At 45.4% G+C, this 14650-nt stretch overlaps 1 protein-coding gene across 4 annotated transcripts in view; it reads right to left on the reverse strand.

Annotated features, from left to right (window-relative positions):
* The window catches only part of ZMYND8 (zinc finger MYND-type containing 8), a 417579-nt gene that overhangs the window by 181341 nt on the left and 221588 nt on the right, over positions 1 to 14650 (reverse strand). For all 4 annotated transcript variants that reach the window (XM_086932602.1, XM_086932601.1, XM_086932600.1 and 1 more), the window contains one exon: positions 6845 to 7329. In XM_086932602.1, the coding sequence (XP_086788728.1) occupies positions 6845 to 7329 (485 nt within the window). The remainder of the gene's footprint in view (positions 1 to 6844; positions 7330 to 14650) is intronic.

Below are 14650 nucleotides of genomic sequence, written 5' to 3' on the forward strand. Positions count from 1 at the left end.
GACTCCGAAAGGCAAAACCTTGAACTGGTAGTGCTGGTTTTGTATTGTGAACCGGAGGTACTTCCTGTGTGATGGGTGCAGTGGAATGTGAAAGTACGCATCCTTTAGGTCTAAAGTTGCTAGAAAATCCCCCTGACTGAGCAATGGGAGCACTTGCTGCAGGGTCAGCATATGGAAGTGCTCTGACAGGATGTACTGGTTGAGGGGCCTGAGGTCCAGGATGGGCCTGAGGGACCCGTTCTTCTTTGGTATTAAGAAGTACAGGGAGTAGACCCCTGGGCCTCTTTCCTGCACAGGCACGAGCTCTATTGCTCCTTTTTGCAGCATGACGGTGACCTCCTGATGCAATAAGTGCAAATGCTCGGCAGACATAGGACGGTGTCTTGGGGGTATGTTGGGTGGAGTGGAAATTAACTCCAGACAATAACCGTATTGTATAAGTTTTCTGACCCACCTGTCTGTGGTGATGGTTCTCCAGACTGGCAGGAACTGCTGGAGTCTCCCCCGACCGGTGTTGCGTGGTCGGGTGACAGTGACAAGGCGTCACTGTTTGTTGGTGGCAGAGGATCTGGAGTTGTTGTTTCCACAACCTCTGCCCTTGGCGCCGTTACCACGATATCCACCTCGACTTTTGTTGGTGTACATGGACTGAGTGTTGCCCTTGTAGTACTGCGTGGTTTGTGAGAGCTAGCCTCTGGAAACGCCTCTAGTGCTTGAGCGACGAAAAGACCCACCCCGAAACTGCTGGGACTGCAAGGCACCCATGGATTTAGCAGTTTGTGTCCTTTTTATTTTTTTCTAAGGTGGTGTCAACCTCCGGGCCAAACAGGTGATCTGGATTCACTGTTTGATTAAGGATGGTGGTTTGCATCTCAGGCTTAATTCCAGAGATTCTCAGCCAGGCATGTCGTCGCAGAATAACACTAGTGTTGACAGCCCTGGCTACGGTGTCAGCTGCGTCCAGAGCGCACTTAATCGAAGCATTAGAGATCAGCTTCCCTTCCTGAATAAGCATCTCAGCTGCCTCCTTGTATTCATCAGGCAGGTGCTGCAACAGGGTCTCCAGCGTGTCATAGTGTGCCCTGTCATACTTCGCCAGAAGCGCTTGTGTATTTGAAATGCGCCAGATGTTGGCCGCCTGCGCTGCTACCCTCTTCCCTGATGCCTTAGACCTTAGATTCTTTGTCTGGGGGAGGAGCATCACCCGTAGTCTGAGAATTAGCCCTCTTCTGGGCATTCGAGACAACAAGGGAGTCCAGAGGCAACTGTCCTCTGATGTAGGTAGGATCAGTAGGCGCCGACTTATACTTCTTCTCGATCCTAGGGTTTATCACCCTCGCCCTGGTAGGCTCCTTGAAGATCTCACCAGCATGTTTCAAGACACCTTTCAGCATAGGCAGAGTCTTAACAGTTCTCTCTGAGACTGAGAAAGTATCAAAAAGGAAATCGACATCAACAGGGTCAGCATGAAGCTGGACGTTGTGATTGTTAGCTGCCCGTTCAATGAGGGCATTGAAAGCTGCAGAGTCTTCTGTAGGAGACGTCTTCGCAGAATATAGTTGAGGGTCTTGTCCTGAATGAAGATCACCTGGGTCAGCACCAGCGGCCCAGGGTTCATTGGTATCCTCAGGGTCTGTATAGACAGGATAGCTGTACTCATCCTCATCATCGGCCTCCCCAGCGTCCACATCAGAGTAAGTGGGCGAAATATTATGAGTTTGTGGAGAAAGTGGTTCCACCAAGACAGGAGTGGAAGCAGAGTCCTTTAATTTTAGAGGGATCTTGTATGACTCCATGGGACGTTCTGGGGCAATTTTCCGCTTGTGGAGGGAAAGCCTGCCCGTTTCGGCATCAATGAAGTGTTTTTGTTGCTCCTCCACTGCAGGGCGTCGAGGCTGTGGGCTGGGGACCACCGTCGACGACTTCGGGGCCGAGGAAACCTTCTCCGGGGCGCTAGCGACCGTCTTAATAGTGAAAGCCTTTGGCGCCGTCTTTGGCGGCAACGTAAAAAGAATGTGTGTGGACGCCTTATGAGGTTTCTCAACCGGCTTTGGAGGCGTAGGATCTTCGGTCCGACCGATAAGGTCTTGTCCCTGATGGGCTGTAGAGAGTCCGTCACCTTCTTGGTGAAAGCGGCGGATGGGCGCGCCGGTTCGACGGAATCCTTCGAGGCCTCACCGGGAGTAGACTCTCGGGGTGCGCTGCCCTTGGCCCTGTCCTGTTGTCGCGGAGTCTCGAGAACCTTCGGGTCACTCAGTCCTTTCTTCGGGTCACCGAGAGCTTTCTTCGGGTCGCCGAGTCCTTTGCTGGTGTCGACCGTCTTCGGCGCCGACGCACTCGGCTCGACCACCTTGACTTTAGTCTTCGGCGCGGCAGACTTCGTCTCGACGCTTTTGACTTGAGCCTTCGGCTCGATAACACCCTTCGGCTTCTTCGGCGCCGAGGGCTCCGACCAAAGCGATGCGCACTTTCGGTTTTGAGGACGGCACCTGCGCAGTTTCTTGTGTCGAGACCGTAGGTTTCACTTTCGGTTTCGATTTGCCAGGGTGTGGCTCAGCAGCAATGTCCGTGGCCAAGCCCGAAGGCGGGGCCGTAGAACCCATCGTAAGATCTTGGGTAAGGCCTAATGGCGATCCCTCGACCTGAGCCTTATGAATTGGCACGGCCCCAGTGTCAGGTTGAGGAAGCTCTTCGTCCGAGCTATCCTCCATGGCCCCGAGGGCCCCGTCGTCGTCTCCTACCTCGTCGACGACTTCTTCGGCTTCAAACAGTCGTAGTCGACGTCCGACGCGGGGTTCGACTCACTGATGTCCCTGGCCGATTCTTCCTCGACATCCCCTGCATCGAAGATGTCCACAGGCGCCGGTGCCGCATGCTGGGCCTCCTGGCGCGCAGCTCGTCGAAGCTTAAGCGTCTTCTTGGACCTGAAGCGGGAACAAGCCATACACTTGTCTTCATCATGGTCCGGCGACAGACACTTGTTGCACACCGGGTGGACGTCGATGTGGGGATACTTCGAGTTGCAGACGGGACATCGTTTAAATGGACTACGGTCCATAATGAACTGTCGATAGGGTCTGAAGCGTCGACTGGGCCTTCCGCGTCGAAAGCACGCGGGTGTAGGGAATCCGGCTCGAGACCGAGCTGAAAACTAAGACCGAACGCAAGACTATATCGACGATTAGACTAAAGACCTTTTGGTCTTAAAGTTTTTTATCGATTCCGACAAGAGGGAACCCAAAGACATCTGAACCCAATGGCGGAAAAAAACAATCTGAGGATGGAGTCGATGCCCATGCGCACTGTAGTCCAGGGGAGGAGCCACCTATCGTGATACTTCGAATGCTCTTCCAGGACAACAATGTGCAATCATCCGGACCCAACACTAGGCGGCGATCTATGCACAGATATGAATTCAGCAGCCCACATGCCTCGAACATTGAATCATCTAATGTGAGCAAAAATCAAGACTTTAGACGAAAAATGTCTGCTTCACACTTATTTCGATCCTTACAGAATTGGCAAATGAAAGAACTCTAGGAATTACCGCTCTCTCCTCCAATGAATTTAAAAGAATTCTTGACAAAAAAGAATTGTAGCTATAACGCTCTGAAATCCCTTCACAACTTTAGTCCACCAATAGCAACTTTATTTAGAAACTTGTTATTTTGAAATCTTTAAAACATAAACACATGGTTTGCAGACTCCCAACATTGAACTTTATTCTGCCATGGATTAAGGAGAGGTCTTCTAACATCTGCAGACTATATACCCTCACTATAGAAACCATTCTGTTGTTTACAAGTGGCCATCAATAATAAATGAGAAACTGCTGAGACGACCATTAGAACAAATGGGCACTCAAACCTGTGGACAGACCTTAACTGAATATCATAGTATAATACAATTTAAAATTTACAATTGACCAAATGTATGTTTCGGTTAGAAAACAAATTTGAAGGCCTCTACTCTGATTTCAACAAAGTTATTTCTTAGTTAAAACTGCATCTTAAACTTTTTTAAGTGTTTGGAAATAGACTTGCAGCATATCGATATTCATCTATTAAGCAATACGTTTTTATTTGTAATGTTTTGATTATCTACAAATGAATTAACTAAATTTTAAATTAGTGGACTAGTTACTTTATAATAAGATATAATGGGGAAGCTCAGAAAGAATTGAAAGTGTGAAAGGGAAATAATGGGATAGGAGCAAGGCTCTAGCATGTCACTAAGGGGTAGCAATAATGTATATACAGTAGAAATAGCATAAGAATGTCTTACCTGAGAATGAGTTTACTAAAAAAACTATTAACATATTTAAGGACTGGTGTTCCACAGAACAATCTCCTGCTTAGGATGGGAGTCTGTGATTCAAGAAGAGATTCCCTGCACATGTGGACATGCTGTGAGATGGTACAATGTTAGGGAGATGCATAGAAAGTTCTGAGTGTTGTGTTCGGTTTTAAAGCAACTATGGAAACAAGGTTAGCCCTACCAGGGAACTGTGCCGATACAGAATTAACTGGAGCCACTAGAAGACCCCTGATGATACCTAAATGGGATAATGCAGCTAGATGGTAGGATTTGGATTACAGTATTAATAATGAAGTCAGTTTATGGAATCAGAGGACTTTCACAAAATTCCAAAAAAGTGAGAGCCTTCAGTATTGTATCACTGTTTTGAACATGTTAATGCACCAGATACAATTACTTACCATGGCCCAGAACAAGGCTGGATGGAAATGTGTAAATCACCTGTAGGTTATTAAGTAACTCTATTCAGTATGTAGGGCAAATGCATCGCAAAACAGACAAATGTTTAGGCCTTAAATAGGTCAAAGTAAATCTAATAAAAATATTTGATAAAAGAGAAGTACCTTTATTTTTCCTCACATCAGAAATATGACCCGGTATTTGGCTTACAGGGCAAGAGCCTTGTAAATATACAGAAGGGAATTTTGTGACAAACTCAATGTAACAGCAAACTCCAGCCCTAAGTTGCCACTTGCTCAGCTAATGGAGCAATGAGGATATAGAGGCTATGGCTCCTAATAAAATTCTATTATAGACAACTTCACAGTGGCCCTTAAATGATTCGACAAGAGCAAAAAGTAAAGTCCTAAAATTGGGGAAATGATGCTATAAGAAACTTATTTTAGAGTAAACATTGACTTCCACGGGAGATTGCGAAGTGTTTTCTAAAAAACAATCACAAATCCAGAAAGAAGCGAAATTGAAGGTACACCAGGAGTTGTAACTTTTGTATATGGTGTTGTGCACTTACAAGTTTCTTCTGAAGCTGGACTTAGTGTGGTCGAGTGCAGTCCATTAGAAGACCCAGGAGTTACAGAAGTCTTTTCCAGAGTGTTCTACATCCGTACGTTAATAGTACACAAAAGCTACAAGTGGAAGCTTGTTGAATGTACCCCAGCAGTAATTAAACAAAGTAATTTTTGTTTTGAAAGAAGCAGTCCTTGAACTTTTTTGTTAGAAAAGCAATTAACAGAATACACTGGACCAAGAACCATGCTTTCAAATTACTTATTCGCTCATCCATCGGCATTTTGTACTTTAAATTCCTCGGTCAGTATTAGCAGACCGCTTTTAAACTTCTGTACAATGCACATAGTGTAGCAAATTTGCCCCCCTCAGCAGGGTTTTCAGCAGGTTTAGACAAAAGGCACAATAAGATTGTAGTCTACATAACTTACTATCTGGTCCTAATAAAATCATCAAAGGCTGATCTAGATCTAACTCATCAGAAACAAATCAGATGGTGCTCCCGATTCTCATATTCAGTGCTAAACACAGTCATCTATTTGAAGAGTATGGTGTGAAGTGGGAATTCTCCTCTGTGCCAAACTGAAATATTCATATGGATAAAGCAAATAGAACTATTATCCGCTGAAACTCTACTGAAAAGTGTAAAACCCTGATCATATTTTGAAAATACTGTGTTCAAATATCAGAAAAACTAATGGAATGCAAGATTTGTAGCAGCAATTTAACAAACTGAAGAAAATATAAAACATAATTTTTTGTATATACAATGCTATAGCCCTGGCTCCCCACACGTAGTGGGAGGGCTTTTCATATTTTTAAAATAAAAGCTAATGATGCTTGTTTTGCTGATAAAAATATCTGGATTGTAAAGAATCGTGAATGCAAATGTAACTGGGTTGCTATCCCACTTTTGAGTTAGCCAGCCGAGGAGTCTTATGTTCGAAATGGCTAGAGATTTCTGCAAGTTGATGATGTGGAAAGAAACTGAGCAGTCAAGATGAATACATGCAGGCGGAAATATGGGTTTGTAGCTAACCTGCAATGTTTGGTACCTAGTGATCTGGGGTTGATTCTGGACCTCAGCACTTGAGTGAACCACACAATGCTGAGCAAATAATGTAACCTCTTTGTGTCTAAATACATGAGCTTCAATTGTAAATATGTGAAATGTAGTCTCAATGAAAAAAATATAAGTTCCCGCTTGACAAGCACAATCTTGTATTGTCACCCCCATTCCTCCCATAGCGTGCAGCATTTGGCTGCTCTGAGCTAGGTTCACGCTGAATACATAACCATAAGTACATCCACCAACATTACTCAATTCACAGGCCATCTTTATTAATCTGTGCTGAAAACTTACTCAGATTCAGACACGGACAAATTGGAAAGAATTAAAAATGCTGTACTACTTGATGCAATCTGAGAGTGCGGTTTCTCTAGTGTAGAGGTTTATCTGATGTTTCTGCCTATATTATGTTTAAATTGACACTTGCCTTGCCCTCTATTGATAGCTTGATGCACATGGCAAGTAAGTGAAATAGGGTTAAGACATATGTACCTGTGCCTTTGTCAATAAAGTCCATGGACTCCTCACTTGCACTGAAGTGACTAGAAGCTGGTTTCTTATCTGTGTCGGGCTCCACATCAGAACCAGTATGAACTGAGGAATTGGTACTCATTGGTGACCGTGGGTTATCAGACATAGAAATCCTTCGACTTGAAACACCACTGCTTAGTGCATGTTTGCTCATAGAAATCTTAGGTGATGCAGTCATATCAAAGTTCAATTTGATTTTCTCCTGTTTCTCAGTCTTCACTGTTCCAGCACCAGGATTTCCAGTATCTACTAACATTTGGAATTGGTTGTTGGGGGTATATGGCGTCCGGAATGGGGCATAATTAAACACTCCAAATTTTCTCCGAATGTTTTCTACATAAATCTCCATCTCTTGCATTGCACTATTAAATATGCTTTTAGTCTTTTTCACAGAAAAAGGAATTTCTTTTGACATGAGGTAGCAATTGTTCATTGGAACCCACGCTCTGCAATAAAAATAAAAATTAATTAACATAAAGAATGCATTTTTCAAAATGACTAAAGTAAACATAATGTCTAAAAAAGTTCAATAGCCAGCTTTGATGTTTTACAATAAAGGCAAACAAATAATAGCAATTATTTAGTGCATAGATAAAGCTGTTAAATTAACCAATCCAGTAATCCACGATACAAGAAAAAGAGAATGCTTTACCAAGAAAAAGTTCAGGATTTGTTGCTAGAAAAGGATCCAGTGTACTTTTTGGGATACAATAATAAATGCTAGTCAGAGAGAAGGGTTGATTATTTTTAGCTTATAAACCTATTCCAGTAGAACAGAGTATTCAAAATAAATGCTTACGTAAATTCATAACATTTATCCAAATTCTTATTAATCATACAGATTCCAATTTACAGTCTTAGTTGAAGACCTGGTAGTGAAATTCTTATTGTCCTCCGCCTCTTGTCAACTGCAATTTTGCAAACAACTATTCTTTTAACTACTGAAAACTAGTGTCCATAATTATCATTTCTGTACACACACACTGTTTTGAAACATCTCAAAACATTATTGGACAATGACAAATGCTTCTGTCAAGTACACAATTTTTTCCCCCCCAAGTCACTTTTTAATAGTATTATACATGAGATAAGGTAGAGGGGCAAATACAGACAAAATGCCTGCAACTGGGGCATCACAAAGCGAAGTAGTCCTTAAAGCGAGACAACATTAACAATAGGGATACAAGAAGAGTCCATCATTGGGCAATCGCCCGCAAACATGTCAATGATGCCCCACCCAAATTTATCACACAGTAAAAACAGCCGACAGAGCTTCGTTCAAAACATTGTGAATATCCATAAATCATGAAACCCTCTCCCGCCCCAGCAACCTTACAGGGGAGAGAAGGAGATCCCATATATTCCATATACAAGGGCTACAGCGCTGCAGTGCACCGAGCATAGTGGTATCAAGGAAGAAAATAAAGAGGTAGACAATAAAAAAGGGGGAGGATGCAGATCGAAAAAGAAAATGGTAGGTGAAACTGCGACGAGTGGGGGGGCCCTCTGGGTGGCACTGTCAAGTGCGGTCATAAGGCAATTTGTTATACATCACAAAACCATGCATCCACTTTGCTTTTGAATGATTAGCTAGGAAATGAAATACAAACGTGCAACATATGAAAAACAAATACGTCAAAAACACTATGCTGTCCATGAATACTTAACATTATCATCCAATTAGATCAATGAAGACAGTGGACCTAACATTTTTTTCAAAACAAGTTCAATGGGAATTAGTAACAGTGAGGTAATGACTAAGGAAGTAGATTGTTATGAAAAGGAGCCAGCAAAGGTGACCACATTCTTTATAAAACCTAGATGTCAGTGGTCAACTTGTCACCTCCGATTTGAGTGATTATGAAAGTCAGCATCAATTCTCCTTGAAAGATAACCTTAAGGTTCAGGTCACCTATTTTAAGACTATCACAGGGAAGGCTACACTTTGAATTAGGAAAATTGAAAGAACCTAGTAGACTATAAAACTGAACCTCTATTCTGTTCTTTGCATCTTTTCATACAATAATGCATTGCATTAGAGGGCCAGATAACAAAAGCTAATTCAAGTTTGCATAACAGTATGCTTCTTCCTGTGACCAGAAGACGTATTGCACAATTTAAAACATGAATTAGAGAGTGAATTATTTCGCAAACCAATGTCTAGAAATTCCCTCTTGTTGTATGAGAGTCAGCACCCGAAAGCTCTTCGGGACAATCTGCCATATGGGCAGTTTTTCCGTATACGGCAAAATTGCTCTACTCAGGAGACGTTTACCAAACATGCAGAGAATCTGTCCTGTCAACTTCAAGATAGACACTACCTTAGAAAGTTGGTAAAGCGCTCATTGAAACGAGCAACTAACAACCATCGGGAAGCACTTTTAGAGCCACCTGTGGAAAAACCCCCGCTGGATCAACTAACGTTTGTCAGCACTTTCAACACCAAATCCAACCATATTCAATGGATTGTCCGGCGTCAATGGCGTGTCTTGAACTGCAGCAATGACAAGATCCAGCCTCCAATCTTTGCTTTCAAGCAATCGAGCAGTTTGCAGGACCGCTTAGTACACACTCGACCCAAAGAAATCACAAGAAGAGCTGTTGGTACCCTATGGGATCTACGTGCGGCGACAAGACACCACCCTTGTGGAAATTGTTCAGTTTGTTCGCAGACTTCACAAACATCACAGAGAGACATAGGTACAGATTTCCCATGGCAACAGAAACAATTTACTAACTGTAATAGCTCACACGTAATTTACCAACTTACCTGTCCATGTGCAGCCAAGTATATTGGCACGACAACTCGAAAAGTCCATACACGTATGTTGGAACATAAAAGTGCATTCAGATGCAAGAACACTGTATCTAAACTCACTAAACATTTTGTAGAGCAGAATGACTCCGAAAGGGATTTCAGATGGACCGTATTGGAGAAACCATACATACCCTCATATATTGGGGACATCTCTAAATACTTGTTCGTGAAAGAACAAAAGTGGATATCCAGGCTTTCCAAAGATACAGCGGGCTTAAACGATGAAATACCTTGGACTACTTTATAGGGTGATACTCGGTGCTATGTATTCCTGAGTCAGTCCTTTCTCTTTTATTGATGAGAACAACTATGGCATTTTTTGCGTTCTTTATTGTTAAAGACACTTACAAAGGGCCCTGCAGACCATGTAGGATATGGAATGAATCATGGCTAACTATGTTTCTGGACTAAAGATGGGTTTGCTTTTTGGCAGGCCCCTTTTCCCTTAGCTAGGTTGACTTTTAATATCGATAAAGTTGAATGAAGTTGAAATACACAATAGACATAGAAGTGAGCTTCTTGCCTCTTATACAACAAACGGCGCTGAAAAGAGACTCCTGTATACATTCTAGGGTTTAAATCGATTTATGATCACAATTCAAGATTAATACAGAAGATTATAGGTCAATACACTTGATATTAGGCATCAACAGTTTTGCTGATTTACGTTCATAACCGTGGCAAACTCAGTAATATTGAAGTTGCCGGTTTTGGGACTACAAACCGTCATTTGATGACATCATTGAGTAGTTCACTTCAATCTCGCGAGATACGCGATATGAAGGAAAATGCTCAGTAAGTGCCGATTTATTACAAAGCTTACTTTTTCGATGCAGCTATTCTCTCAACTTTTCAAGTAAGTGATTTGGTACTCCCTTTTGAAAGATAATTGCCTATATCAAAGCTGTTTTTGAGTCTACAAATTCCCGCATTAATTTGAGAGTTTATATCTATTTATGATTATAATCCAAGGCTAATGCAGAGGATTATAGGTCTACACATTTAATTTTGGGCATTAACAGCTCTGATGTTTTATGACCATAAACGTGGATAATTCTGTTAAACATTGGAGTTTCCGGTTTTGGGACTACAAATCGTCATTTGATGACGTCATGGAGTAGTTTATTTCGATCTCGCGAGATTACGCAACACTAAGTAAGTGCCTTTTTATTACAAAGCCTATTTTTTAAGGAAGCCTTTCTTTTATTACTCCACCATAATCTTAGTAAGTGATCTGGTATTCATTGTTGAGAGGGAGTCGCTAATACTGCTTTGAGTCTACCATCACTATTAACACTGCCCGAAGGGGCGTTCCCCTTTAAAAATGCCTTTCCTGAGCCGGTCGTTGCCTCCCCCTCGACTCGGGATCTGCCAGAGGCAACGACTGACTGGTAAGAGCTCAGGTGCACTGTGAGCATAGATAGTTAGCTCGAATGTGCAGTCTAGCTGTCATTGATGAATTGGCATTAGTATGCTGATTTTGTATATAGAGGTTATGATACCTTTTATACCCCTTATACCTCTAGTAACTTGATGAGAACAGGTAGTTATACACAGTGTGTGTTGTCTGGGTCTACGGGTGCGCCTTTGCCATATACAGACAGAAGAGTGACGTTTACTGTGAGGGATTGAAATGAGAGGGATACATATAGGTAACCAGGTAGAGCAGATGCTTCAGGTCTCTTTTCGTGGTTTTGAGTATCCCATTCCTTGCCTTTACAGAGCGGGGCCTCCTACTTCCTGAGCTTGGTCCAGGAGAGGTGAGGTCTGATCCCCGGTCAAACTAGGTGAGTGAAATAATAATTTAAAAATTCTATTATTTTTTGGAAATAAAATAATGGAAGTAACTGAGTTTTCTTCATACTACGGATCTCATTATGTTTGTTTGTTGTTTTTTAGATGTGAGACACAATATTGTGACGGAGGATTAGTAAAAAAGATGGTTTACATATATCCTTTTTTGTATTTTGATTGATTCACCGATTTATAGTTTTTCACTGTTTCTTTGTGATTATTTCACGCAGTAGCAAAAAGTAAAGAACAGAGGCCCTGAAGAAAGCCGTTGGATCTTTTCCCTTTCGGCTGAAACATGTCGGCCCGATGCAGCTATTAGTTGAAACTGCTTTTTTGCACTGTTCTTCTTGTTTTTAGTTAGGGAGAGGTCAATACTTATTAAAAGATATCTTTTATTCAATTCAATTCGATTCAATCACGCCGAGGGCTTACCGGCGTTTTCCTGAGGTCGCCATCGCTACTGCTGCTGTAGCCGTTTTCCTCTACAACTAGCCGCACCCGCTCCGCGGGTGCCGCGTCGCTGTTCTGGGCACAAGTGGCTGTTGGGAGCACGTTTGCTCACAGCCTACTGGAGGACTTGAGGGAGCAGGGATCCAGCATACAACATCAGCGCCGTTGCAGGGACTCTCCTGACCAGGAGCCCCTGCTTCCCGGCACACCTGCTGACCTGTTGCCCCTCCCACCCCTCGCTCAGAGGGTGAAAAGCAGCGTATTCTTTCACTCCAGTGGGATTCAATCACGCCGAGGGCTTACCGGCGTTTTCCTGAGGTCGCCATCGCTACTGCTGCTGTAGCCGTTTTCCTCTACAACTAGCCGCACCCGCTCCGCGGGTGCCTCGTCGCTGTGCTGGGCACAAGTGGCTGTTGGGAGCACGTTTGCTCACAGCCTACTGGAGGACTTGAGGGAGCAGGGATCCAGCATACATTATCAGCGCCGTTGCAGGGACTCTCCTGACCAGGAGCCCCTGCTTCCCGGCACACCTGCTGACCTGTTGCCCCTCCCACCCCTCGCTCAGAGGGTGAAAAGCAGCGGATTCTCTCACTCCAGTGGGATTCAATCACGCCGAGGGCTTACCGGCGTTTTCCTGAGGTCGCCATCGCTACTGCTGCTGTAGCCGTTTTCCTCTACAACTAGCCGCACCCGCTCCGCGGGTGCCGCGTCGCTGTTCTGGGCACAAGTGGCTGTTGGGAGCACGTTTGCTCACAGCCTACTGGAGGACTTGAGGGAGCAGGGATCCAGCATACAACATAAGCGCCGTTGCAGGGACTCTCCTGACCAGGAGCCCCTGCTTCCCGGCACACCTGCTGACCTGTTGCCCCTCCCACCCCTCGCTCAGAGGGTGAAAAGCAGCGTATTCTTTCACTCCAGTGGGATTCAATCACGCCGAGGGCTTACCGGCGTTTTCCTGAGGTCGCCATCGCTACTGCTGCTGTAGCCGTTTTCCTCTACAACTAGCCGCACCCGCTCCGCGGGTGCCTCGTCGCTGTGCTGGGCACAAGTGGCTGTTGGGAGCACGTTTGCTCACAGCCTACTGGAGGACTTGAGGGAGCAGGGATCCAGCATACATTATCAGCGCCGTTGCAGGGACTCTCCTGACCAGGAGCCCCTGCTTCCCGGCACACCTGCTGACCTGTTGCCCCTCCCACCCCTCGCTCAGAGGGTGAAAAGCAGCGGATTCTCTCACTCCAGTGGGATTCAATCACGCCGAGGGCTTACCGGCGTTTTCCTGAGGTCGCCATCGCTACTGCTGCTGTAGCCGTTTTCCTCTACAACTAGCCGCACCCGCTCCGCGGGTGCCGCGTCGCTGTTCTGGGCACAAGTGGCTGTTGGGAGCACGTTTGCTCACAGCCTACTGGAGGACTTGAGGGAGCAGGGATCCAGCATACAACATCAGCGCCGTTGCAGGGACTCTCCTGACCAGGAGCCCCTGCTTCCCGGCACACCTGCTGACCTGTTGCCCCTCCCACCCCTCGCTCAGAGGGTGAAAAGCAGCGTATTCTTTCACTCCAGTGGGATTCAATCACGCCGAGGGCTTACCGGCGTTTTCCTGAGGTCGCCATCGCTACTGCTGCTGTAGCCGTTTTCCTCTACAACTAGCCGCACCCGCTCCGCGGGTGCCTCGTCGCTGTGCTGGGCACAAGTGGCTGTTGGGAGCACGTTTGCTCACAGCCTACTGGAGGACTTGAGGGAGCAGGGATCCAGCATACATTATCAGCGCCGTTGCAGGGACTCTCCTGACCAGGAGCCCCTGCTTCCCGGCACACCTGCTGACCTGTTGCCCCTCCCACCCCTCGCTTCACGCCCCCATAAAGGAACGCCCCTTCCCCGCCGTGCGGGAGCACGCGGGAGCATCGCGGGAGAAGCCCGGGACAAGGGCGGGACCATCTTTGGCCATCAGGGGCCAGAAGAGGCCGGGCCGGGCCACTTCTCTAGGCTCTGCCAAGTGAGTACGGGACTTACGGGAGCATGGCCACAAGCACTAGAGCAAGTAAATCAAGGAAAGCTGCGGGAGACGTAGTCCTGGGCACAATGGACCAATTCATAACTAGGGCTGTCTCCATTGTTGAAAAGGAGATAATCCTAGCTGAATGCAGGCTCTCCCGGGACTCTAGGGGCTTATCACATAAGCGCTCATCCTTGGGCGCCCTTGCCCTAGCCCAGAGTCCTGTAAATGTACCCACTACACCATTGGTGGTAATTGACTCCCCGGACATCGATGAGAGAGTAAGTCGGATTAGGGCAAGCCTAGAAAGGGTAACCACCACTGCACTGGACATCGCCCACGACTCAACACACCCAAACCCTCCCAATCCAACTGATTCTTCGCTGGGGGCACAAAATTATGAACTCGATCCCGAGATCAATAATTCCGACCGTCACTCAGTGATGCCCAACGAAGCCTAAATTCTACCCTTTTCAGCCGTACCTAGCGAAGCTAGTACATCTCTTGCAGCGGCTCCAGAAACTATTCCAGCAGGGAAATTAGCTCCAGGGTTGGTCGCACACAGGAAGAGAAAGCGTCCTGTTAGTCCTCGCAGGGGGGGCCCCCAAAAGCCACACAGTAAAGTAAGCAGGCACAATACGACCAAAGGGGGTACTACCGCAAACTGCACCCAACACTCAAAAACCCCTACCGCCCAAAATAGAGTTACTGT

Source organism: Lissotriton vulgaris, chromosome 7, assembly GCF_964263255.1.
Source record: "Lissotriton vulgaris chromosome 7, aLisVul1.2, whole genome shotgun sequence".
Classification (NCBI taxonomy): domain Eukaryota; kingdom Metazoa; phylum Chordata; class Amphibia; order Caudata; family Salamandridae; genus Lissotriton; species Lissotriton vulgaris.